The sequence below is a fragment of the Osmerus eperlanus genome, chromosome 26 (genome assembly GCF_963692335.1).
Source record: "Osmerus eperlanus chromosome 26, fOsmEpe2.1, whole genome shotgun sequence".
Taxonomy (NCBI): domain Eukaryota; kingdom Metazoa; phylum Chordata; class Actinopteri; order Osmeriformes; family Osmeridae; genus Osmerus; species Osmerus eperlanus.
Window position 1 is genome coordinate 6,729,693 of NC_085043.1, and position 27,792 is coordinate 6,757,484.

The window sequence follows — 27,792 nt, forward strand, 5'->3', positions numbered from 1 at the left end:
TGCTGTGTATGAATACGTCTCACAGCCTTGAGATATTTGGTTACAATAGGACAAAGATAACCAGGTTATATTTTTTTAGTCCATAAAAATGAATTCACAGTTTCATTGACATATGGGCTAATGTTGTCAATTGCACAACAGTTCAGTTGAGTTTAATGTTGAGCAATTAATATGAATATTTGTGTCCATTCCAGTCAAATATGGAATATTAATAACATAATACTGAATATACTATGGACATGTTTTTGGTTCCACATTATGACTGACCAACACCTATAAAATGTTCCCTTGTAATTGATCACAGCAGTAATACATTCCTTTCAGGATACATTTTAATTTAGAACTTCCTCCATCACTTGAGAACTCAAGTTACACAACTCTTATCAATCTTTTCACAACCCATTCATGATAACATTTGGCTCACATTCGTGGATCATCTTAGAAGGGGAACATGTTTAGAATCACAAGCAATTTCAAAAGACCAGCCATTTGGTTAAATAAGACTTGTCGATTCTGAAGTCCTGTGTCCACGTCTCTTCATTGTATTTTCAAAGAGATGTTAGCCAGGTAAAGTCCCCTCCCCAAATGAGCAACATGAATGCTATGGGCAGGGAGGAAAACGGAGAATCCTCACTTCCTGTCTCCTGTTCCTGCTGACTTCCTGCCAAGCTCCCGGGCCCTATCAGTAGCAGCCTCCACGGCGTTCATCGTTGTAGCCCTCAGGCCACCTTGCTCCAAGGCATGAAGTCCAAAGATGGTGGTCCCTCCTGGGGTACACACTTCTGAACGCAGCTGAGCCGGATGCTTCCCAGAGTCCTTTAACAACCGACCAGCACCCTGAAGGAAACAATGACTTTAAATGGACAAACATTTGCCTTTTCTTTAAAAAAAAAAGGGGGGTCAAATGGCTGAGCGGGTAAGGAAACGGGTTATTAATCAGAAGGTTGCCGGTTCGATTCTTGGCCGTGCTAAATTACGTTGTGGCCTTGGGCAAGGCAATTCACCTTACTTGCCTCTGGGAGAATGTCCCTGTACTCATTGTAAGTTGCTCTGGATAAGAGCATCTGCTAAATGACTAAATGTAAAAAAAAATAAGGACATTTATAAGTGACCCCAAACATTTGAATGGAGGTGCACATTATACGAAAAGATTAAAAACAGTTGAGACAGATTTCTTTAACTGACCAGTATAGTTTGAGCAGCAATGCTGTGTGCTAGAGCACTTGGCATGCCCATTTTCACGGCGCCCTCAGCCAGCGCCTCTGCAAACAGGTACACCTGCCAAAAACATCACACACACAAAAACAATATCAATCACATGAGACCGGAGGACTCTCCTCGCCTCCTTTCCTACTCCCCACCCCTTGCCTCCTTTCCTTCTCCCCACCCCATTCCCCCTTCCCCACTCACAAACGCCACTCCACTGCCGCTGAGACCTGTGTGCACATCAATCCAGGCCTCTGGGCCCTCCTCCACCAGGCCACAGTGCTGCAACAGTGAGCTGAGCATAGCCCCGTCCTCTGGTCGTGCCTGTGAGCCCCGTGAGAACAACATCGCCCCCTCCTGGAGAAGGCAGGGTAGGTTGGGCATCAACCTGAGGACAACCGTTTCTGCAGGTAAGAGCTTCAGGAAAGACAAGATAGGGTTGTAAACATTCCTTCAAACTGTTTTTAGCCTATTTTTTGCTAAATTGTATTCAGTAGTTTACATTATAGGACAACTACACAGACAGGCACACATCTGGTAGGCTAGCAAATGTAACAAAATAGCAATGTCTTTACAACCAGGCAGATTAAACCAAGCTATGTGCTTGCTTAACCCTTGTGTTATCTTCGGGTCATTCTGACCCATCAGTCATTGTGACCCACCGTCGTATTGCGACAAATTTACCTCATACAAAAACAAAGTGAAGCATTTTCTTTTAACTGTCGGGCTGTCTCAGACCCCCCACATTGGAATGGTTAAAAGAAAATTATTTTTATTTGTTTTTGTATTGGGTAAAATTGGGTAAACACAACAATGGTTCGTTATGAACCTTTGGGTCATGTGACCCAAAGGCAGCACGAGGGTTAAGACTCACCCCCTCAAGTGTTGTGATAGTCACACCTGCTGCCACAGAGATAATCATGTGTTTCTGCGTCACATGTTGTGATATCTCATTGAGGACAGTTGGAACAAAGTGTGGTTTGACTGCTATAAAAACAACATCAGAACTTCTGACCAGATCGACATTAGAATGAGTGACAGCAACCCCCAATTCCTGTGAACCAATGAAAACCAAGGCATTAGCTCAATGTCCAGGACATACAGCCATGGACGGATAATTGGTACTCTTGCACTAAATAATACATTTAAAATAAATAATAGTAATGCACAATTTCTTCCAGAAAATACTAAAGTAGGCTAAGTATTGTAAGTAAATGTTGAAGCTGTATGAGATAGCGTTTTATTTTTTATATCTACCTGAAAGCATCCAAAGTTTCTTTGAGATGGGGCACTCACTGTAACATTTGAGGGAAGGACATCACCTAAAGTAGAACATTTTTACAATTGACTTGTAAATTGTATCTAAATTGTCATTTAGATAAATAAAAGCAATCACCAATGCAATACATTTTCTCCAGACTCACCTGACAGCATGCCCTTAGCTATGCCAAAGGCCATGTTCCCTGCGCCAATGAAGCCCACCCTCAAGGGAGAATCCATCCCCTAGGTCAATTTGAATCTGTGGGGAAGAGGAGGTGATAATCTGCAGGGACACTAAACAGCTTGGCGGTGTTTCATAAGGACACTGGGCACACGCCATATGCAGAATTTTAATTTGTCCGATATTTTTAATCACAGCAAAAAAAAGGGACAGCTTTGTCATCATTGATTTCACTACCGGGTTCAACATGAAAAAGTATTTAACATGATGCACGTGTTTGTCCACCATAACGTCGGTTATTATGTCAATTGGGCTGCTACAGTATGCTAGCTAGATGGCTAACGTACTTGTACTTCTACAACTGCCTGCTCTGTTATTGTTTCACTGCACAGCATATTACAGTATATTACCTAGGTGTTTACCTTGATCTCTTACTTAATCTTGATTTCTGCCCCTAAACTTCATACATGTATGTCGGCTGGTTCGTTCAGGATCAATCTTGCACTGTTTGGATAGTAATACAGAGAACCGCTCTATAGATTGTTTTGTGTCGTTGCACCAAGCAAGCAACTTCTTGTGCCATTGCGTCTACACAGAAATTGCACCTCGGCTGCGCTGTTTAACAAATCAAACAGACCCACACTGTATGCCTTTCCTAGTGGCAGGCTTGTCATTTGAAACAGGGCGGGGCCTAATTAAAGGGCTTCATCCTTACCAGCCGTGCAAGCCCAACCACAGAATTTCATTCATTAGTTAAACTGAAATTATATCTGTCCAAGGACTTTTCAAAGCAATCGTAAGGTAATCACGTTTTTATTTCAATGCTCAATAATAATAGATGTAACGTGCTTTAAACTGTTTTAAATGTGTAGTATTATTGTAGCCTACACTTAGATTGATGTAACTAACATTTGAAAATGTAAAACGCGTAGCTTATATATTTCGTCTTCATCCTACTACACCATACACAAGCATAAAAATTTATAATTATTGTAGCAAATGTGTAAACATTGCTTTTGTGGAGCTCAAAATATTACTTTGTTTCACCAACTAACATGTCCGGGCAAAGCGCGCTTTGTATGGCGACTGTTTTGAGCGCTGCATTCATTATGCCAAAGTGAATTGTTTGGTGGTGGGTTATCAAATTGGGCTACAATTCTCATTTCGATTAATACAGACTACGAAGTGTATATCTTGGAGTTGTAATCAAATTGACGTCTTTGGGCGTTAACATTTATATGCACACCATTTTGGGGGGTGTTTCTCTTTTGTCGTCAAGGATGGCTCACCTGGTGGTGGTCCATCATGCTGTTCTGGCCTTGCTCCTATCTTGTTCCACATCCACGGCCTTCTTTGACTGGATGAAGAGGCCTGCAGCTCCATCTCCCTCTCCACCACCAGCTCCAGTACAACCTGGGGGAGATGCACCCCCCTTCGAGATGATGGTATCAGATGAAAAATTCCTTGTTGAGGCCAAGCAGATGGAACTTAGTCCCCTGGACAGCTGCCATTACATGGTAGGAACTACTTTTGCACAGTCTTGGGAGTGATTTGTTTGATGTAGGGTGCATATCCATGTGTAAATACATGCACATTATTAATTGTTCCAAAACATGTAAAACAAAAGTTTTGTTTGTTCTCTTCTAGGTGGTTGCTCAGTTGAAGTCGACCTGTGGTAGCCTATCAGAGGAGCAGCTGGCTAAACTGGGAGTGGTCCTTTTCAACTGTCAGGCAGAGGTGGAGGGGCGCAGGACCTATCGTTGCACCGACGAAATGGTGCGGTCTGATCAATTTCACAACCCCTTTTTGTTTTCACACTTCCTGTCACTCAATCGACAGCGTTTGTATTGCACTGTATCAACGTTATAAAAAAAAAACGGTTTTCTCTTGTTAGTCTTTGAGACAGTGCACAGCAGACATGGACGCGGACACATGGAATGCGTACCACATAGTCAGCAACCGAGCGCGCGCCGTGTGCTACGCCACCCGCCAGCAGCACTTCCGTCGCAGGGCCGAGCTCACGGTCAACGCTCTCATCTCCACAGCAACCAGCCAACTTGATGCCATGAAAGACTTGAAGGTCAGTCCCCCGTTTCTTTTATTTTTGTGTGTGTGTGTGTGTGTGTGTGTGTGTGGGGGGGGGGGGGGGGGTACTAGACAAGATGCATGACCAGTGATCTGAGTCTTTTGTGGAAAGGAGGGGCAGTTGGAGCTAAGGGACCTGACTGCAGCCTCCCTGGATAAGCTGCTGCAGGGCCACAGCGCCCTTCAGGCCCAGCAAGGGGCCCTGTGGCTGGGACAGGAGGAGCTGGAGAGCTCCCTGAGCTCCAACCTGGAGCGGCTGGGCCAGGAGAAGGCCCTCATCGCCTCTGGACAGGAACTGGTAGCTCAGCTCATCAAGGGCATCACACAGAGGATGGGTGAGGAGCATACACAATTCCCAAAAATATGGAAATCACATACTTATGTGGAGTTTGAAGACTGGACAATAATTTAGCCCACTGAAATTCAATGTGACGTTTCAGCTTGTTATTGTTGCAAAGGGAATACACATGCATACTTTGGTTTGATGGTAGCAATCTCTTATTCACTTCCCGGTCTCATCAGCTTGTTTTTCTGAAAGGGCTTGAGGAACGACTTGAGTAACAATCTCAATTGGGTATTTTTGTTTTGTCTGTTTAGCTGTAAAACCTAAACTGTATCACTAAATGTGTCCATTGTCTGTCTTTTTTTTTCTAGAAAACGTTAGTGAGCAGATGAAAGGTCAAGGGTCAGAGGTGCAGGAGGGTCACAAGGCCATTTTGGATGACCTCGCAGAGGTCAGAGGGCGGGCGCAGGATATCTATAGTAAAATAGGTAAAACCCCCTTCATTCCTAATGTAATTTGATGGTGAATCGTAATAAAAATAACATTGTACAGGAAGTAGAAGGGTATCATGTCAGCATTTATTCTCCCTAATTGTGTCCACTTCCTCTTGCTTGCCATGACCCATGGATCTTCAGAGAGCAGCATGTCTGGGTTCCTGCTGTACCAGAACCAGACGGCCAGGTACTACGCAGACCTCATGGGCAAACTGGAGCGCATGAACAGCACGTTGGGAGCCATGCTACATTACCTAGACAACATGCACACCCGCCTGGAGGACAGACTCCATGCCATCCAGGACTACCTTGGCTGGGCAGGTAAATTCGTAGTAGTCATAGGAGTAGGAAAAGAAGAGGCTACTTTTTAAAAGATTTAGATTTAGTATTTGTGTTTGTCTGCCTGCATCGTCCACCTCCACCAATGTCAGCGTTTAAGGTATATAATGTTGATAGACATTGTACAAGACAATTTTTCTGTCCCTGTGTACCCAGGTCTGAGCCTGGCAGCACTGTGGACTTGTGTGGTACATGCTGGGTATTTCCTGCTCTGCGCGGTCCTGCTGACGTTTCTTCGCTGTCCGTGTTTCACGCGGGCCATGCTGCTGCTCACTGTGCCCCTCAACGCCGTGGCCGAGGTCAACCGGCAGCCTTCCCTGGACCTCATGGGCCTCAGCCTGCTACTGGTCACACTGTCACTGGGTACCTTTTTATTTAGAAGGGAGATCGCCCATTAAAACCCTGTGTTGGTGTATTTGCTTAAATTTCAGCAGGGATTTGATGGTCTAAAGTGAGTGTTTGTCATTTGTCCCCCAGGTCATTGGTTTGTGACACAGTTGTCGAGGGCTTGTTCTTGGATTGGAGGAAAGCAAACCAGTTTGCCTTTTCCACCAACAACTAAAATCCTGGAATCAGAGCCGATTGAGTCCCCTCAGTCTCACTATCAGAAAGGCCCATCCTGCTCCACACCTCAGAAGTAAGTCTGGTCAGCCCTGTTAGATCCTGGAGAGCGGATAGTAACCGGTTACACCAGTTTTGAGGTAACGTGCATCTCCCTCTTCCAACCTCTCAGAGATGAGTTGGATGGGGTCATGGAGCCAGAAGACTTCCTAGATCAGGAGAGCTTCATGTGTGGTGAGAATGTGTTTCATGTTAGAAATGAAGATTATTTTTCTAATTGAGTTTTAAAATTCCTTAATTCAGCACCTGAGTGAAATTCTCGTGTGACCCTTGCTCTGCAGCACCGTATAGCGGCCAGCAGGTGGCAGAGGCCAGCTTTGTACCGGTTATGGCTGCACACAACCAATCCACACCTCGTTTCATGGTTCGGCCAAGCTTTTCTGCGGTGAGGGAGTAGTCTATGGTGACGAAAACAAACAAACAAACGCAAAGGCTGTATTGTAGGATGTGCATTTAGATATTACTTTTCAAATTATTTTTGTTAAAAACCCTTCAGATACATTATTGACACCAACACATATTCTGTATGTTGTCATTTCTAGGCTGTCCTAGAAAGTTTTCCTCACAGGAATCTGGGCGGGGGTTTTGAGGCAGTGTATGGATCCCGCAGTTCCAGCCCCAACCAATCCTTGGCCAGCAACGGGTTTGTGCTTTCTTTCAAAACCTCACCCTGACTGACGTTTTAAACATTCTCAGTATTGTGAACAGAAACAATGATTGGGACCTTCCCTTCTTCTGACTTTCATGTACGTAGGTCCTTGTCCTGTCGCCAGCTGTGTAACGGCACCACCAGAACAGGGAAGCAGTGTAAAAACAGGGCAGTTCTGGGGCAGGACTACTGTCATGTCCATGACAGAGGCTACACGTCCTATATCCGCCCTTGACTGACGTCACCCCAACACCTCCAAGATTTGTACCCTTCTTATATTCGAACCGTTTGAGTATTTTAAAGCTGTTATTTTACATGTCATAATTTCTGCTTACATGTGTGGGTGTTTGTGCATTAGATAGGTGTGTGTATATATGTAGTCTTGCTTGGTGTTGTAAGATATTAACATTTTTTGTAAATTATTTCCAAGTGTCAGTCATTTGAACCCACAGATGTGAATAAGTTACATTAAGCTTAAAATCTGACTTTGTTTGACAAATAAAATTATAATAAAGTGTTTTTTATTTATTAGACATATATACAAGCGAAGTTATTCTTGAATTAAGACCAGGGTTCCTGCAGGTTTCAGTAAGTCAAATTAAGACCATAAAGATGCTGTAACGTGGAATTGAAAATGAGTTCATCACACCACAGAAGAATGTTAACTACCCATCCAAATTCGAATGGGGGAAAAACAAGTATGTTAAATTACGCTTTGAAATGCCTTGAGACTGGGGGGGCGTGTCGCCTGAAGGAGCTGAAGCTCCGGCTCTTCAAATTTATTGAATTTAGCAACACTAGTTAAATCAATTGCAGATATCAGACCTACCTGCAGTCTGAGTGTTTTGTTAATTGCTTTGTCTTCGCATCGTACCAGCTGAGTAACAGAATGCAACTGTCTGTGCTCTGACGTCGGTCGGGTTTTGGCCCCGCCTATACAAAACCTGAGCTGAAAACGGGAGAGAAACTGTTCAACGGTCTAACTCCACATTTCAGTGCAACAAAGTTTTCACGCTTTGCACATGCTTTCAGAAAACTCATTTCACACGTGTATATAATGTACTGAGAAGCAAATCATGGAATTTGCTTCACAGCATCTTAAAGACCTACACGACAGCTTTAATTTACAGATAAAGCAATCACATTAGTAATTTAATTTAGCACTAAGTACTTCGCCTGGTCCTAACCAGACCTGCGTTCTGGGATCGCTCCATTGACAAGCGTTAACTTCCTTGAAGGCGGGTACTCGGTTGAAGTTTAAAACTATTGGATCTGTGTCAGGAATATTAATCAAGCAATGCAGTCAGTCGGTGAACAAGTAAAGAAAGCTTTATTGCTTGCGGCCGGCCCACAAGGAGACAAAACATCACACGCCATTGTCTGGTTCACAAGTCGTCATGTAAGACCATTTCAACATATTGGTAAGAAGTCCTGTAAGACACCTACACCAGTGTAAAACAAATTTCTTTATTTTTACTTGCTCCATAATTTAATAAAATAGACATCCCACAACTGAAAAACATCCAGTATGACTATTAGAGAATAGAGACAGTAATATAATAAACCTCAGTGAAGGCATGTATATCATATAACTTATTGAAAACTTGACTAATGTATATTCTCTATGGTGTGTAGACATTGTTACACAGAGGAAAATTAAAAGTGTCTTGGTGATCTTTAAAGGCCTTTAATTTAAAGAGATTGATAGGGGTTATGGTACCTGAGCAAGACCACATCAACAGTGAAGTACATTCAGTACAGACAATCCTCATACTTTCTGCCTTTCTACAGTACCCAACTTGGCAGTGTTCACCGTCACTTACGAGCTGTGTCGTAATTGGCTACAAACCAGTCACATGTCTCCTTCAAAGCTGTAAAAACAGGAAGAAGAAAAGATTGTGCTAGCATCAGTCAAGACAGGTCTCCATGTGGACTCAATTGGTCTGACTCAGTGGTTCTCATCCCTGGTCCTCAGGGCCCCCCTGTCCTGCATGTTTTAGATGTTTCCCTGGTCCAACACACCTGATAAAAATTAATGGTCATTACCAGGCTTCTGCATAGCTAGATAACGACTCATTCAGTTGGAGCAGGGAAACATCTAAAACATGCAGGACAGGGGGGGCCCTGAGGACCAGGGTTGCCATCATATTAGAGCTCCTACCTTGATTGAAGGGCGTAAACTTGACGTCGGGCAGGTAGCGTCGCAGCTTGGCATTGCTGGCTGTCTTCTTGAACTGACCGTCTGATTTACTGGTGTCAAACTGGAGAACATGGTTAAAGAATGAAACAGTCAGCTTTAATATTGATAGAAACATTTCGCGTTTTAAGTGTGCCTGTCTGTATGACTGTTTATATGACTGAAATGTTACATTCTTCCATTGAAAGGATACAACTACTTCTCCCTTGAACCCCAGGGCTTGGACAACGGACTCGGCTGCTTCCTTGATAGACAGCTCATCCTCCTCATCAACTGTGTCACACAGGCAGGAGCAAGACTTAAAACTCAGCAGTGTGTGGTTAAATATATACTAAGTTTACAATACATCCAAATATAACCCCGGCCACCTGTTGAGAACTCACCAGATAATATGATTGGGTTCACTTCTTTGTATTCTCTCAGAACCCACAGAAAAAGACGGGCCAAATCTAAAGAGTAAATGAACTGCCTTCTGGGACTGCCTGAGCCCCACACTGTCAATGGGCTCCCTTCCTCTAACAAGACAAACACACAATGGAGAGGCACAATATAAAAGATCCAGTAGTTGGCAGGCATAGAGCTTAAGCAGGGGTTGGTCAAGTAATATGTTGACAGAGCAAGGGTGTGTCTTACGTTGTGCTATAAAGGCCTTGTGTATGAGGCCTGGCAATACATGTCCATCCTCGATGCTGAAGTTGTCATGGGGACCAAACACATTCGTTGGGATAACTGCTGTGTAGCGACTCCCGTACTTCTCTGCATGCGCACTGCAAAACACACACACGCAATCTGATTGGTCACACGGCAGTAACAGATATTTATGAAATGATTCCTTCTGACTTCTCCACACACCAGTTGTGGACATCGATCATTCTCTTTGCGTAGGAATACCCAAAGTTGGATGGATGAGGAGGCCCGTTATGGATCTGGAGATGAGGAAATTAGATAAGCATCAAGCTATTCAATAACCATCATATGGATATAACCTGGAACCGTGACACACACACAGTGCCTCCTACCATGGTTTCGTCGATGGGGTATGTGGTCTTATCAGGGAAGATGCAGGTGGAGAGGCAGGACACCACCTTGACCACGCCCACCTCGTGGGCTGCCTGCAGTACGTTGTCGTTTATGTAGAGATTGTTCCTCTGAAGCACACAGACGGACATATCCATTGGCATGACAGCCCCCAGCCCCCAAGTAAGCTCAAGTCTCTACATTATCTATCTGGGTAGGAATAGGTTTGGGTATCGTTTGGATTTTTACAATTCCGATGCCGAACCGGTACTTTTAAAACGATTAAGGTTCTTGAAAAATGACATCAAAGAAAGGCTTTTATTGTCTGTTTTTTGTTGTTGTTGAAAATTATGTAAATTGAACAATATATGAACGTTTTAAAGTAGCCCACTTAAATATATAAGACGTAAACTTAAGTCACCTAACACACAGCTACAATAATTTAATAATAAAAAAGTGTTACACTTTTATCAAGTAACAACAAAATAAATGTTGAGTTGGTATTGTGGCAACCCAGGGGCGCAGCACCATGGACAGCGTCCCAGTAGACACCACAGGCACTCCGATCAGCACCTTGGGCAGCGGCATCCCCCCTTGGTTGCCACAGGATGCTAACTAAACCAGCTTCAAACTTTAGCAGTTCTTTTGCAAAAAAAATACCATATTTATACAGTACTGTGCATAAGTCTTGGGCATTTTTTACACAAATAATGTCTTATACTGTATTTCTTCAATTAAATGCTACAGCTTTTCTTGAATTACATGTTTCGATGAGGGCGGTGTGTACACGAGGGCAGCTTTTATTATTATTATTTAATTCGCAATCGTAATTCTATTAATTAGTAGGCGACATCTGTGGTGTCTCGTCGGTGAGGAGGCAGATGAAGATACTAATAGTGATGCAGAAAGTTTTGTACCGTACCTATTTGTAGTAAAAATAAATTAGAATTATAGTAAATCTAAATTTAATGTTGCTGCACAGAGATGCTCCGATCAGGTTTTTTGGTGCCGATCACCGAAATCAGTATCTGCCGATCCGATAATACCGATCACCGAGTCGATTGAAGCATTCTATTTATTGTGTATCATTATTTATGAAATTAATTATTTTTAACAACATTGGTATTGTATTTTAAGTATTTAAATTACGAGACGAGAGAGTATCATGAATTGACAACCATCCGTTCTATTGCAGGGAACGTGCAACATTTCAGTGTAGAAGCTCTCTCGCTTACTATAAAATGTGTTAATAATAATAAATATTAAAACAATAATAAAAATATAAATCTTTAAATAAAAATCACAACAACAGAATCACATGTGCAACATTTCACTCTCTAGAGGCTCTCAAGAGAACTTGGAGCTTATACAGTAGCTTTCCTGTGGAAAAATAATACAAACTTAACTGCAATATAAACAGGCTATTGCCAAATATCCAATATGTTTCAAGTCAGTCAGTTTCAAGTCAATTTGTCTGCATTTAGGAGGAGATAACAGACAGAATAAAGATAAAAGGTGCACAGGAAGTCAGCAATTAAACAAAAAAACAACATGTATATCTATCTGTATAGTGTCTCACTCACTCACTCTCACATCCTTTACTCACTCTCACTTCACGCACACACTCACTCTGAGAGGGGGCATACTAGAGGATTCAAACCTTACTTCTGATTAAGCAGCATCACTGGAAGATTTGCCTTGATAAATATAAGCATATCAGCATTTTTAGGAGTCAACCTGTTCCTCTTCTCATCTAAAATATGTCCTGCTGTGCTGAAAAGTCGCTCGCTATCTACACTTGTACAAGGTGCTGAGAATTTATTGAAACATGCGGCGGAATGTGGGATGCACCGTGTTCGACAGCTTGCGGACATCAGTCCCTGGTCCCGGGACAGCCTCCCCAATTTGTCTGCCCTTTCAAACTCATACCTGTGTGTACACGCCTCTTCGACACTATCTGAGAGAGTTTACTCCTGTGCAGGACATGCCATAAGTCAGGAGAGGTGTCGTATCTTGCCAGCGAAGGCAAATATGGTCATTTTTCTGCAAAAGAACTGCTGAAGTTTGAAGCTGGTTTAGTTAGCATACCAACTCAACATTTATTTTGTTGTTACTTGTTAATAGTGTAACTGTTATTTATTGTTAAATTTTTGCAGTTGTGTGTTAGGTGACTTTGGTTTATTTATTATATATATTTAAGTACGCTACTTCAACATTTTAATATATTGTTACATTTAAATAATTTTCCAATTTTCCAATAAAAGAGCCTTTCTTTGATTACTTTCATTTTTCAGTTTTTCAAGAATCGGTTTAGGAATCGTTTTAAAAGTACCGGTTCGGCATCGGAATCGTATAAATCCAAACGATACCCAACCCTAACCCTAGGTAGGAATCAAAACCAGTCCGGTCTAGTGAGCTGTCAGCATGATACAGCTTGGCTCTTACCCAAAAGTCCAGGTTGGCCTTCATGTTTTTGTAGAGGCCACCAACCATGGCAGCCAGGTGGATGACATGGGTAGGCTTGTGCTTCTGGAAAACAGCCAGCGTCTCCTGGAAGTCCCTAAATTGGAAAACACAAACACACACACACAGTAAAGTAGTGTTTGTACTGAAGCAGGTGATTTGTCAAGTTGAACTTGTTTTAGTGTGCGTAGTTAAACCAGGTGAACCCTCACATGAGGTTGGCATCCTTGGAGGAGAGGAAGACCCACTGCTCCGCCTCCTTACTTCCTTCCTCCTCGTTGACAACGCGCTCTATTGCCTTGCCCACCAGGCCTGTGCTTCCAGTCACCAGCACCCGCATACAGCCCTTCTGCTTTTCTGCACAATCCATCTGCTGAAAAAATATCTGTTTCCTTTTGTTTGGCAAACTCCACACATACTGTCGGTATTCAACCCAGGGTTTTCTGTATCACGACGGTGGATCAATTGTTACTGGGTTCAATCGCCGTGGTAACTCACGCCTAACCTGGTCGGGAGAAGGTTAAGTTGGAGATCAGAGATCAACCGGTATAGAAGCACAGCCCACACAGACCCACTAATTCTTGATGATAATGGCATCACCGTTATTAGAAATTCCCTGATGAGTATCTTTATGAAAGATTTAGATTCTCAGCAGAGGGAATTACGTATCTTTGCCAGCTTCTTGAGCCGTATGTTGCCAATGCGACACATCAAAGCTGTGCACTCACAGTCCCACAGACTGTATGCATAGTGTTGCGTTATTTAGCTACGGATACTTTCATGTATTGTGTGGGTGATGCAGAGAAACTGAGCAAGAACACGGTCTGCCGCGCAATGAAAAAGTTTGATCAGACTTTAAGTTACAAGAAGAAAGTTTAAGCGCTGCTTGTTAATTTATGAGCGCATTTTTCGCCTTGCTGGATTAGCCTAATAGCAACGGCGCAGTGATATTTTTGGAAAACGATTCTTTAAGTACACCGAGGGCCTCTCCTGGAGAACAAGACACTGCTCATCTCTATGACATTCTGCAGAGGCAAAACGACATCACAGCATCATTGATAAAGCAAACATCTTTGCCACGAAAGGAGATGAAGGTATTTACTACACTCAAAGAAATATTTAAGCCTAATCTTGTACTTTAAAAATGTACTTTTTATTAATACCCTAAGGATTTTAAATCCCATAAAATTTAAGGTAAAAAACTGGCAGCTGTGGTTGCCTGAAATCTACTGTAAAAAATATGGTCGAAATGTTCTTCTGTTGACAGTATACTTAAAAGTGAACTGTAACATTTACAGTAAAAACTGGAAGTTTTAAATGTTCTTTATTTAAATAAAGAACATTTATTCTTTATTTAAATACCACAAAGTCAATACATACTTTGGACGTTGGCTTCAGCTTGCAGAACAAACATTTTGAATAATTGCAATCTTTACCAGAAAGCCACACATTCAATAACCTTAAGACAATGCATTCTACAGAATGGATTAATGAACCAAATTCTTGGGTTAGGGTTAGAACTTTGTTATGGGCAGGGGGTGAGGGGTTCGGACAGACCTTCCCCAACTGCTAAAAAAAATGACAGGAAACACTGCATAAGTACACATATAAACATAACTAAACATAAACCAAACACTGCAATCTAAAGGAAAACCCAGGCCCATTCCAACCTATTGAGTTTAGAGGCTTACGATAAACAGCCTGCTGTGAAAGCATTTAGGACACACAATATGCTCTAACTTATAACAGTGATATATTCTCAGGCTAAACATATTTTTATGCATCTTCAACCCAACTGATGTTCTGGGCGTTGATGGTTGTTTGTTGTGTGGTCAAGGCCAGAGGTAACATCTGACGCACTCTCCCGAGTAGGCTACGTAACTGTTGGCTGCTCAAATACCATACCATTAGTACTATAGAATATCTTTTCTACGTTTTTTTTTTTTACAATGACAATAAAGATATTCTATTCTACTAATGGTATGGTACTATAAGGAATGAAGAAAACCATAAAATACATAAAGACATGTCTTCACTGTGGGAATCTGAAGCCAAGAGAAAGAGAGAGTTGAGTATTGGGGGGTCAGATGGCTGAGTGGTTAGGGAAGTGGACTATTAATCTGAAGGTTGCCGGTTTGATTCCCGGCCAAATGACTGTGTCCTTGGGCAAGGCACTTCACCCTACTTGCCTCAGGGGAATGTCCCTGTACTTTCTGTATGTCACTCTGGATAAGAGTGTCTGCTAAATGTCAATGTATTGCACTACTCAAGTCATTTTTTGATGAAGAAAAGAAAATCTAAGGCTACCTGTTGCTAAACACTATAAAAAAATCCATAAAAAAACAATGTGCCAAGATTTTTGAACAATGTATCTACATATATATCTGGTGAAGGGCTGTAGCATGGGCCAACATAATTATGACCATGATTTGTCATTAGGCTCCTTAACATCACTGCAAAAGAGCTGCAGTTCCTGTGCAGACAGGAGAACCTAGCAGAACAACCATCTCTCCAGCTCTCCATCGCAGCCAAAGCCCACCTGAGAGGTCACGACAGCTAGCCAGACTCGTTAGATCAGAGAGGTATATTAACATCGCATCGTTTGAGTATCGTAAAAGTCGAGACTTCAGGACCCCGGGTTCTGGACTGGATGGAGTGCTACAGAGATGGCGTTCTGCTAGGTTCTCCTGTCTGCACAGGAACTGCAGCTCTTTTGCAGTGATTGTCTCTTATGTATGCACAAGAACACTGAAGCTATGCAAGAGTCTCTTTAGTACAGGTTTACTGTGCAACACTAGTTCACTCCAATGTTAATACTTAGCTATAAAAATAGCATTTGCATTCGCCTGACCCACAGCTGAGTTAGATAATCCTAAATTTGGAGTCGGGAAAACCTACACATTTGTATATATCATTTGAACAGTACTTGCTACGAGTCTCTATCTCAGGCAACATACTCTATGTTCCTATTTTACTGACGCCAGCCGCAAATTAGCCACCCTATCTGGTTCTAGCATAGACCATGTGAGACTTAGAGCTAGCTATCAAACTAGACGAAAATGTTTGGTATCATGACGGATTTACTGGATTCGATTATTCAAAATAATGTAGTACGGTATTAACTGCACAAGTAAAACATAAGTACGCACACGGATTACTAGCAGATAAATTGGATGACTGCAGATATCTTACCGTTACAGAGCAAAAGTCACGATCCCGGCAGGCAGAACTGAGTTGAAATGGTGGAAAAGAAAAACGGTTGGGAAAGCGCGAAATCTGACGTCATTTCCACCTCAAAACGATTTCACTTCCCGAAAATTGCATGTAAACCAATCTCATACGTTTTAACCACTTGAATCTTGCTTGTTTCACAGTTGACCATATTTAAAACATTTTAGTATGTTTTAATTTATTATGTTTAATATATTTAAGAATTAATAGACTTATGCTAATTCTAAGAAATTTTTATGAATACATTTTGAGACAATGACTATTTAAATGAAATCTAATAGATGTAAATACTTAATTATAAAATATGCCATGATTCATTTCTGTGAGTGTAATGATCCAATTGACTACAGATCATTTATCAGTTCATTTGAACATATCATAGAGCACAATTGAGCATGCAAAGGACAAATTGTACCATCTGGAGCAATATACATCTGGGGTCTCATTTATAAAGCTTGCGTACGCACAAAACGGGGCTGAAAATGTGCGTACGCCACTTTCCACGCAAAGGTTGTGATTTATAAAAAACAAACTTGACGGGAGAATGTGCGGTCCTCCACGCAAACTCTGACCCTCCCGTAGGCCTACGCACATTTTGGAAACAGTTGGAATTGGCGACGCAGATGACCGTACTGTAGTCAGACTGCAGAAAGTAAATGTGGGAACAACGATTACTCGTAATATTTATATATTTTGTTTTCCTCACACACTTTTTTCACTCGATTTCATCATTATCATGAAGATTTAATCCAGCAGTATTTTTTTAGCTTGTACTGAGCGATAATTGTTCCATAAACACCTTGTACAATCAACTCAAATTTTAAATCAAAATTCAGCGCTGTCTCACCATCATATTGTCCACTACCGGAGTGCATGAGGGGGAAATGCCCGACTGCATGGAATGCAGATAACATCACATATCCTACCTTTAAAAAACTGCAGAATACAGTGTATAACTAAATATATTTATTTAATACTGTGCATATATCATCATATGTCAAAAACTGGAAATACAGTCGTTAAGCTCCCGTGCAATCGCTACACTCCACGTCATCAGTCCAGACTTTAATAGATTACTGTTCATAACGAAACGCTTTTGTTTTCAAATTGTATCTCGACTCGCGGTATCACTGGCACAGTTGACGCCACTCGCACAGTTTTTGTAATTGGTGATCTACCGGCCACCACATTTTCGGAGTTTTCGGGCTCCACCAATAGGCTAACAGTGTCTGAGAAGTTGTCATGCGCTATGATTCACCGTAAAGAACAATCGCATGCCAGGGTCATGATGAGATACTAGATTAGCATTCATGAGGTGCTTTGCATTGACTATTTATGGTTAATAATGGGCGTGTTCAGGGCGGGGTACAATGCTGATTCACGTAAGCACACTTGTGGGTAATCTGTGATTTATAAAGGGAACATTGCGTACAGGTGTGCGTACGCACGGTTTTATAAACCTGAATTTTTGTGTGCGTACGCCATTTTAGGCTTTTGGGCGTACGTACACTTTTAGTAACAATCCTACGAACAGTTTTATAAATGAGACCCCTGGTCAGTCCAGAGAGCTGGTCAAGACATGTCTCTTCTTAAATGCAGATATAGGCTTTGCAAGGGCCAAAGAATTGCTCCAAGAGCACTTTGGAAATGAATATCAAGTCTCCAATGCATACATTAAAAAGGCGTTGACATGGCCCTCAATTCGATCCGAGGATTCCCAAACCCTGAAATCATATGCTCTGTACCTCAGAGGTTACATTTACATTTAGCAGACGCTCTTATCCAGAGCGACTTACAGTAAGTACAGGGACATTCCCCCCGAGGCAAGTAGGGTGAAGTGCCTTGCCCAAGGACACAACGTCAGTTGGCATGACCGGGAATCGAACTGGCAACCTTTGGATTACTAGCCCGATTTCCTCACCGCTCAGCCACCTGACTCCCCTTTGCTTGAATGGTATGAATGAAATTGCCTACATGGATGAGTTAAATCTGGCTTCTAATTAAAATTATTATTCAGCAAATTGCCCTACATGTTGAGAGGGGGATGGAGAGTTGAAGTATGCAGTTTTCAAGAAACTACAAACCGCAGAGCCACATTCAGAACCTTAGTGGAGTTTATCGAGTTGGAGTTGGAGAACAAAAAATGTCTGACTTGCCAAAGGAAAGACTTCAACCTGATTTACCTCCGTTTACCAACACCGCCGTGGACTATTTTGGTCCTTTCGAAGTGAAGAGAGGGAGAACACTGGTGAAGAGATATGGGGTGTTATTCACTTGCATGACCAGCAGGGGAGTTCACATTGAAGTGGCCAGCTAGGCCGCAAGGTGAACCCTATTATAATTTCATCCCGCTCCACAGTCTGGCATCTACACAATCTTTAGCTCATAAAAAAGAACGAGTCGTGCTTAGCTACCAAAAAAAAGTTTGTCGCTAAAATTCCGGTCGATTGTCGATGCGTCTATGTTTTATGCAGAACTAGTTTCTTCAGAGCATAATAGGATTTTGGTGGCACGGTTTGACACGTGATCGTTCTACACCAATAAGGTAGCTGCTTTTTGTCAACATAGATGGATATGGTTGGCAAATAGAGGATGGGACCTTGCACGTCACCTGGATGACCAGAAATTCGGCCCCTGACAGTGTTTTGCATGTAATACACTGCGGCTGCAAAAGTGCCTGTGAGACAGGCAGACGTTCCTGTTTTTCGCTAGGACTTAGACCACATTTTGACCATAAGTGTAAATGTTTTGGAATGTGGGGGTTGCATGTATGTTGCATTGTTCAGGGACAGGTGTGAATGTTCTTCAATATGGGGATGTAAGAGGTCTGGGGGGTTGTATCTTCCTTTTAGAATGTTAAGTAGAGAGCACATTAGGCTAGCCAGACAGTATTGTGTGCCTTCAGTGGAATGTATTGCATGAATAAGCATTTGCATACTAACTATTATTTCCATTTCAGAATGACACCAGCAAGGAGAGTTTACTTCAGTATGCATGATGTCATTGATGCTATCCAAAATGGAGAATGTGATGTTGACATGGAATCAGACACCAGTGATTCGAGTGATGAGCAGGTAGTTGAAAATGTTGAGGAAGTTGAAAAAGAGAATCAGAGACCCACTGATTGTCCAACTAATGATGATGATGGTAAGGACATCGAGCAAACCAACACAAGCCAACCAAACCACAACATATGCGCTGTCAAGTGATATGACAACAGGGCAGTCAAACTTGTAAATAACAAATGGAAAATTTTGCAGGATAAATGTAATTATAAAACATTTATAAAAATGTATAAAATAAAAAATCTGTTCACACTGATTAATATGCATAAGTAAGTAACTGTTTTGATTTCAATAGCAATTAATATGAAAAAAGGTCATTACGATAGTAATAATGCTCTTTTAATAGGCTATATTGATATGTACGGATGTATGGTGCATAACAAAATAATAAAGTAATCTACCATAATAAATACATTTAAAATCATAATAAAATCTTTAAAAGTTTGGGGACCCCTGGTTTAGGCCATACATACATACTAAATTATTTCTATTTACGTCTAGATTTTGATACTCATGTTTGGCTACCCGCAATGTTTTGGGGCTATCTCGTTGTTATGATCAGTGACCTGTGCACTTTTGTAAAGCTCTCTGTTGGAAGCTAAATAAATACATGTAAATGTAAAACACCTGCACAGGTGTCACGTTGCGTGTCTATATCAAGATCCCGGATCTTAACCCTGTAAGATCCGGTTTAAAATTACAACATCACTTTCAGCTCTCCAGAAAACACATATATGGAACTGTAAGTTGTTTAAGGCTTGTAAATAATTCGAATAAATGTGGTCTTTCAAAAAAAAAGAAATTAGCAATTAGGAAGCTAAAAGTGACGTTAAATTTTACAAATAGGGGTCTTACAGGGTTAAACAGTTATTGGTCATTCACTAGGTTATTGGCCACACATTGCTACCCAGGTATGTAGCTTACTAATATTAAATGATGGGGCACTAAGCCAGTTAAGTAAATGATTAGTTACTGTCAGTGAAGCCACATTGATTTAACACAACCATGCTGCAGAAGTACCGGACATGTTAAACTGGTTGCACACTTTTGCTAAACGCTTCAGTCCAATTAAGTTGGCTAGCTACATGCCAACTCTGCTAACAGGAGCTAGTCAACTTTTGCTTGAAAAGCTGAGTACAGTACACGCGTTAGCCGACTCAGCTAGCTAGCTAATTATAATCGCTAGTACTGAAACAATCACACCCTTGCAAACTATTAAGACATGACAATATTATCCAACGCTATGTACCCCAAAATACATGTCTAGCTCTTACCAACTCGCTCATCTTCTTTAAGAAACGTCTTCAGACGATTTGAGTTGGGTATGGCTGCAGTTTGGAGCCTCCATCCCCTCCCGTGTCATGCCCAGAGGGTTGCCAGTAAACAGCTAAATGACGTCATCGATTAGATTGTTGAGTTTTTTTGTTTTTTTTTGGCATTGACAAAGGCCATCAAATCTCTAAATGACTACTTAATGACTTTAATGCTTTGTCTATACCCACATTAGGCTACATAAATCAATTGTACAGTATTTTATTTAGCTCTGTAAGCCAGTGCGGGAACAACGGTGGCTTGGCGCATGCGTAATTCATTTGCAGTCTGGATGCAAAGTGTGTGGGTCTGCTGCTGTCTGCAGCTGGGACTGCTACGCGAGGCTATTGTGAGACTGACCGGTCAGCCTGTGCGGAGGAGCTAACGGCAGCACCCGCTGCTCGTTGAGGACAGTACTGCAAAACGATCCGTGCTTTCACGTCAGAGTCTCTAAAACAACAGCAAGTCTCCGGGAAAAGTCGCTAGATTTGTTGTTAGTCGCTTTTGGCAATAAAAGTTGCCAGGAGGGGTTTGAAAGTCGCCAGATATAGCGAGAAAGCCGCTAAGTTGGCAACACTAATTCTGGTGAATGATTATGTTCGCGCTCTGTATGCACGTTACGAGACACCGTAGTTGAGGATGTGCACATGCGTAGTTGGCTTCGGGTTCAGTGTTGACACCTCTCGCCAAGTATATTGTGTAGCCTGTAAATTCAAGAAGTTTGTCAAATAAACAAAACCGGCTTGGAGTTAAAGTAGTATTCGTATTTTTGACCCTCTGAATTTAACGTTGAACAGCCTGGGCATGCGACGGGAGGCCATGAGCGATGTACGATACTGCTAAATTTGGTATCGATTCGATACCAACTAAATACAGGGCCAGTATTATCAATACCGATACTTTTTACTTAGAAAAGCAGCTTATCTACTTTCGTGTAGGGAAAAGCAATGCTTCACAATTTATGAAGTGAATGTATCATCAATATGCACATTTGAATGAAAATGTAACATTTGTATTTCCATGATCATTGAATGATTGTGATTTTTCCTTTAATTAGTTGATAATGATTATGATAATAATAAAACACAGGACAAAGAGTTTTGTCAAAATGCTGCTGAGTCGTGCACTCTGGCAATAACTCACAGCATATCAGGGGAGGTTGGGGAGGGGCAAAGTGAGCTTGAGCGAAGTGAGAGGAGCGGTGTTTGCACAACCACTATGTTGTAAATGGAGTTGTGTACTGAATGTGACGAAGAAGATAAACGTAAGTATCGATCAATACTGATACCAACGTTGGTATCGATACTTTAGATCGAGTTTCACTTTTTGAATTGAATTACTGAAATAAATCAACTTTTTGATGATATTCTAATTTATTCAGATGCACCTGTATGTGTGGCTGTTTGTAAAGAAAACTATGTGTGTGAATGTTTTCTGTGTTTTTCACATGTGCATATTAAATGGTGTGTGTGTGTCTCTGTTTCTCAGGTACATGATGGTGAAATGCAAGGACAAAGAGACCCAGCAGAGAGACCCCAACACCCACCACCAGAATCCTTCTTGCTATTCAGTCCTAACTTGGACAACCTTCCCTGCAGAGTGAGCCGTGCAAAGTTGCCAAATGTACTTTGTCCTCACTGTTCCACTTTGTCCTCACTGTTCCACTGTTCTACTGTCCTCACAGTTCCAAAGAAAAAATATCAAGAAGCACTTTTACAGACAACACATCGATAAAGCTGTCAGAGACATCACTGCATATTCCCATCTGGATGCTGTATGCATTGATTCCTGAGGAGGGATAACGAGGATCTGCATACACAATAATAAAAATAGGATCATGTTACACTCTTTCCAAGACTCCTTTCTATTTTCATGTTCTATATTGTTTTCACATTTCACTGGGAAATTGCTGCAAATACAATTTCTTATCAGCAAGGCGAGGGCATGAGACGGGAGGTTCCAGAGCACCCACGGTATCGGCATCTATGGCCATTACTGTTTAGTAAAAAACTCCCACAAAAAACACCAAAGTAAGGAGACAGTGGACCAGACGCAAGCTTTATTTTGAAAAGTAGAAGCACCAGGCGGGCTGGCATGAGACGAGAGTGCACAGAGGTCCAGTCTTGGACGATTTTCATGCTGGTGGGTTTCATCAGTGTCCTGTGTGACTGGAGTGCATTGGACAAAACCTTTGTCGCCTCCTTCTGGACATAAGGAAAGGGAGCTCGATTGAATCAACATTGTTTTAGTACAGACCCTTAGACCGACGTAGATGTAGATCCTCTAGAATTACATTTAGTCATTTAGCAGACGCTCTTATCCAGAGCGACTTACAGTAAGTACAGGGACATTCCCCCGAGGCAGAGGTCTGATTACTAGCCCGATTCCCTAACCGATTACTAGCCCGATTCCCTAACCGCTCAGCCACCTGACTCCCAGAATTACATTGAAAGAATGACGGGACAGAAATGACAACTACAGTTGGAGACATTTTCCATATGGGGTACTCTGACAGTATATCTGACATTGAAACCGTATTGTATAGAGTTTGGGGCCATATTTGAAGCAAAATAATGCAAACCCTTTAAAACAAGCTCTAAAACTACTGTGTCTGAGGGCGTAGAATTTAGTATGGACGGTACTAAATGCGTCTAGTGATCCTCAAATGCGTTTAACAATCTGTAAATTGGCGAATTGTCTCTGTGCCTCAGTAGCTACACAACCTCCATACCACCAGTTGGCAGTATAGCACCCAGTGAATTTTAAGTCAGTTTAGTGTTTTTAAAGCAATCTGTAAATTGGCATTTGTGAATACTTTTGCTACAATAATGACCCGTAATTGAGCATCCAGTGTTGTTTGCATTAATACAATCATAAGATATTTTTGTGAAAGGAATGTGAGGTGTGGCAGGAACATCATATTCTAAGAGATAGCATATAAAAAAAAGAAAACGATTTTCAATAGTTATACAGTATGTGTGTCCCAACTTGCCTTGGGTGGAGTGACTTGAATTTTTTTGAATAATCAACAACGTTGACAACATCGCAGCTAAATATATCATATCAATTTGCATTCAAAATTTGCTTATGCGTGTGTGTCATCCAACATTCTGGTTTCTTGGTCCACATATAGGAGTGTGATGTACTTTATAAAGAGCTGCTCCCAGTTTAATGTTCACTTGATAACCTTCCAATCCAAGATGAAGCTGATCCTGACTATCTCCATTATCTGGGCTCTTCTCCTCACAGGTAACACAACATACTCTACTGAGCTGGGCTGCGTTTCCCGAAAGCTTCGTAAGCCTAAATTGATCGTAGAATCCATTGTACGACGAATCTTAGTTTTACGGGCCGTTCCCAAAGGCACCGTAGCTAAAGTGTCACTTGAACATTCGTAGCTCTTGAAAGTGCATAGATTAGCCTACTCCTTACGAGCATGTTTGGGAAACGCATGTAAGAAATATCGATGGTTTCATTATTTTGCTCGATCGTTGCTACGATCCATCGTTATCGGGAAACGCAGCCCAGAACCACGACCAAGGAGTTTCTTAATAATTTACTTGAATGATGGTGGGATGCAGGTCGGAGAAGGTTTTAAGTATGGTTTTGATTATTTCCTTACTGTATATATTCTATAGACTATTTGTAATCAGTTTCTTGAAAAATGGTTCTAAATGTGTATTTGTCTTTTGGGAAGCCCCCACTACTGGTCAGTTGGCCACCACAGCACCCATTACTGGTCCGGTGACCACCGAAGCTCCCACTATTGGTGCGCCAACTACCACAGCCTCAAGTACTGATCTGGTGACTACCACATCCTCCACTACTGGTCCGGTGAGTACCACAGCCCCCGCTACTGTTCCGGTGACAACCCAAGCTCCCAGTTTTGGTGCGCCAACTACCACAGCCTCAAGTACTGATCTGGTGACTACCACATCCCCCACTACTGGTCCGGTGAGTACCACAGCCCCCACTACTGTTCCGGTGACAACCCAAGCTCCCACTATTGGTGCGCCAACTACCACAGCCTCAAGTACTGATCTGGTGACTACCACAGCCCCCACTACTGGTCCGGTGACTACCACAGCCTTCACTACTGGTCCGGTGACTACCACAGCCCCCAATATTGGTCCGGTGACCACCACAGCATTCACTACTGATCCGGTGACTACCACAGCCCCCACTATTGGTCCGGTGACTACCACAGCCCCCACTACTGGTCCGATGACTACCACAGCCCCCACTACTGGTCCAGTGACCACCCAAGCTCCCACTATTGGTGCGCCAACTACAACAGCCTCCACTACTGGTCCGGTGACTACCACAGCCTCCACTACTGGTCCGGTGACTACCACAGCCCCCACTACTGGTCCGGTAACCACAACAGCTTACACTACTGATATGGTGACTACCACAGCCCCCACTACTGGTCCGATGACTACCACAGCCCCCAATATTGGTCCGGTGACCACCACAGCATTCACTACTGATCTGGTGACTACCACAGCCTCCACTACTGGTCCGGTGACTACCACAGCCTCAAGTACTGATCTGGTGACTACCACAGCCTTCACTACTGGTCCGGTGACTACCACAGCCCCCAATATTGGTCCGGTGACTACCACAGCCTCCACTACTGGTCCGGTGACTACCACAGCCCCCACTACTGGTCCGGTAACCACAACATCTTACACTACTGATATGGTGACTACCACAGCCTCCACTACTGGTCCGGTGACTACCACAGCCCCCACTACTGGTCCGATGACTACCACAGCCCCCAATATTGGTCCGGTGACCACCACAGCATTCACTACTGATCTGGTGACTACCACAGCCCCCACTATTGGTCCGGTGACTACCACAGCCCCCACTACTGGTCCGATGACTACCACAGCCCCCACAATTGGTCCGGTGACCACCACAGCATTCACTACTGATCTGGTGACTACCACAGCCTCCACTACTGGTCCGGTGACTACCACAGCCTCAAGTACTGATCTGGTGACTACCACAGCCTTCACTACTGGTCCGGTGACTACCACAGCCCCCAATATTGGTCCGGTGACTACCACAGCCTCCACTACTGGTCCGGTGACTACCACAGCCCCCACTACTGGTCCGGTAACCACAACATCTTACACTACTGATATGGTGACTACCACAGCCTCCACTACTGGTCCGGTGACTACCACAGCCCCCACTACTGGTCCGATGACTACCACAGCCCCCAATATTGGTCCGGTGACCACCACAGCATTCACTACTGATCTGGTGAATACCACAGCCCCCACTATTGGTCCGGTGACTACCACAGCCCCCACTACTGGTCCGATGACTACCACAGCCCCCAATATTGGTCCGGTGACCACCACAGCATTCACTACTGATCTGGTGACTACCACAGCCTCCACTACTGGTCCGGTGACTACCACAGCCTCAAGTACTGATCTGGTGACTACCACAGCCCCCACTACTGGTCCGGTGACTACCACAGCCTTCACTACTGGTCCGGTGACTACCACAGCCCCCAATATTGGTCCGGTGATCATCACAGCATTCACTACTGATCTGGTGACTACCACAGCCCCCACTATTGGTCCGGTGACTACCACAGCCCCCACTACTGGTCCGATGACTACCACAGCCCCCCCTACTGGTCCAGTGACCACCCAAGCTCCCACTATTGGTGCGCCAACTACAACAGCCTCCACTACTGATCTGGTGACTACCACAGCCTTCACTACTGGTCCGGTGACTACCACAGCCCCCAATATTGGTCCGGTGACTACCACAGCCTCCACTACTGGTCCGGTGACTACCACAGCCCCCACTACTGGTCCGGTAACCACAACATCTTACACTACTGATATGGTGACTACCACAGCCTCCACTACTGGTCCGGTGACTACCACAGCCCCCACTACTGGTCCGATGACTACCACAGCCCCCAATATTGGTCCGGTGACCACCACAGCATTCACTACTGATCTGGTGACTACCACAGCCCCCACTATTGGTCCGGTGACTACCACAGCCCCCACTACTGGTCCGATGACTACCACAGCCCCCAATATTGGTCCGGTGACCACCACAGCATTCACTACTGATCTGGTGACTACCACAGCCTCCACTACTGGTCCGGTGACTACCACAGCCTCAAGTACTGATCTGGTGACTACCACAGCCCCCACTACTGGTCCGGTGACTACCACAGCCTTCACTACTGGTCCGGTGACTACCACAGCCCCCAATATTGGTCCGGTGATCACCACAGCATTCACTACTGATCTGGTGACTACCACAGCCCCCACTATTGGTCCGGTGACTACCACAGCCCCCACTACTGGTCCGATGACTACCACAGCCCCCCCTACTGGTCCAGTGACCACCCAAGCTCCCACTATTGGTGCGCCAACTACAACAGCCTCCACTACTGATCTGGTGACTACCACAGCCTTCACTACTGGTCCGGTGACTACCACAGCCCCCAATATTGGTCCGGTGACTACCACAGCCTCCACTACTGGTCCGGTGACTACCACAGCCCCCACTACTGGTCCGGTAACCACAACATCTTACACTACTGATATGGTGACTACCACAGCCTCCACTACTGGTCCGGTGACTACCACAGCCCCCACTACTGGTCCGATGACTACCACAGCCCCCAATATTGGTCCGGTGACCACCACAGCATTCACTACTGATCTGGTGACTACCACAGCCCCCACTATTGGTCCGGTGACTACCACAGCCCCCACTACTGGTCCGATGACTACCACAGCCCCCAATATTGGTCCGGTGACCACCACAGCATTCACTACTGATCTGGTGACTACCACAGCCTCCACTACTGGTCCGGTGACTACCACAGCCTCAAGTACTGATCTGGTGACTACCACAGCCCCCACTACTGGTCCGGTGACTACCACAGCCTTCACTACTGGTCCGGTGACTACCACAGCCCCCAATATTGGTCCGGTGATCACCACAGCATTCACTACTGATCTGGTGACTACCACAGCCCCCACTATTGGTCCGGTGACTACCACAGCCCCCACTACTGGTCCGATGACTACCACAGCCCCCACTACTGGTCCAGTGACCACCCAAGCTCCCACTATTGGTGCGCCAACTACAACAGCCTCCACTACTGATCTGATGACTACCACAGCCTCCACTACTGGTCCGGTGACTACCACAGCCTCCACTACTGATCTGGTGACTACCACAGCCCCCACTACTGGTCCGGTAACCACAACAGCTTACACTACTGATATGGTGACTACCACAGCCTCCACTACTGGTCCGGTGACTACCACAGCCCCCACTACTGGTCCGGTAACCACAACAGCTTACACTACTGATATGGTGACTACCACAGCCC

The 27,792-nt window shown here is 43.6% G+C and overlaps 3 protein-coding genes across 6 annotated transcripts; 1 reads left to right on the forward strand and 2 right to left on the reverse strand.

Annotated features, from left to right (window-relative positions):
• Positions 1-22: 22 nt before the first annotated feature.
• pycr3 (pyrroline-5-carboxylate reductase 3) lies at positions 23-3,217 on the reverse strand. 3 transcript variants are annotated; one of them, XM_062452206.1, is made up of 7 exons: positions 3,058-3,209; positions 2,631-2,725; positions 2,464-2,528; positions 2,081-2,260; positions 1,411-1,623; positions 1,186-1,278; positions 23-837 (listed from the first exon to the last, which is right to left on the reverse strand). In XM_062452206.1, the coding sequence occupies exons 2-7, from the start codon at positions 2,704-2,706 to the stop codon at positions 631-633; spliced, it is 834 nt and encodes a 277-aa protein (XP_062308190.1). In that variant the 5' UTR covers positions 2,707-2,725; positions 3,058-3,209; the 3' UTR covers positions 23-630. The 3 variants fall into 3 exon arrangements, with proteins under 3 accessions (XP_062308190.1, XP_062308191.1, XP_062308189.1); XM_062452207.1 differs by having other exon boundaries at positions 3,083-3,181; XM_062452205.1 differs by having other exon boundaries at positions 26-837; positions 3,070-3,217.
• Positions 3,218-3,919: 702 nt separating this feature from the next.
• bmb (brambleberry) lies at positions 3,920-7,655 on the forward strand. Its single transcript, XM_062452854.1, has 12 exons — positions 3,920-4,164; positions 4,295-4,423; positions 4,542-4,727; positions 4,845-5,067; positions 5,387-5,503; positions 5,651-5,830; positions 6,005-6,211; positions 6,326-6,485; positions 6,582-6,643; positions 6,751-6,854; positions 7,012-7,112; positions 7,224-7,655. Exons 1-12 carry the CDS (start codon positions 3,928-3,930, stop codon positions 7,351-7,353), a joined length of 1,836 nt encoding a protein of 611 aa, XP_062308838.1. The 5' UTR covers positions 3,920-3,927; the 3' UTR covers positions 7,354-7,655.
• Positions 7,656-8,429: 774 nt separating this feature from the next.
• LOC134013029 (GDP-L-fucose synthase-like) lies at positions 8,430-20,577 on the reverse strand. 2 transcript variants are annotated; one of them, XM_062452764.1, is made up of 10 exons: positions 20,366-20,577; positions 13,008-13,168; positions 12,778-12,892; positions 10,335-10,463; positions 10,168-10,241; positions 9,949-10,082; positions 9,699-9,830; positions 9,509-9,588; positions 9,280-9,379; positions 8,430-8,989 (listed from the first exon to the last, which is right to left on the reverse strand). In XM_062452764.1, exons 1-10 carry the CDS (start codon positions 20,375-20,377, stop codon positions 8,934-8,936), a joined length of 993 nt encoding a protein of 330 aa, XP_062308748.1. In that variant the 5' UTR covers positions 20,378-20,577; the 3' UTR covers positions 8,430-8,933. The 2 variants fall into 2 exon arrangements, with proteins under 2 accessions (XP_062308748.1, XP_062308750.1); XM_062452766.1 differs by having other exon boundaries at positions 13,008-13,165; positions 20,366-20,576.
• Positions 20,578-27,792: the final 7,215 nt, after the last annotated feature.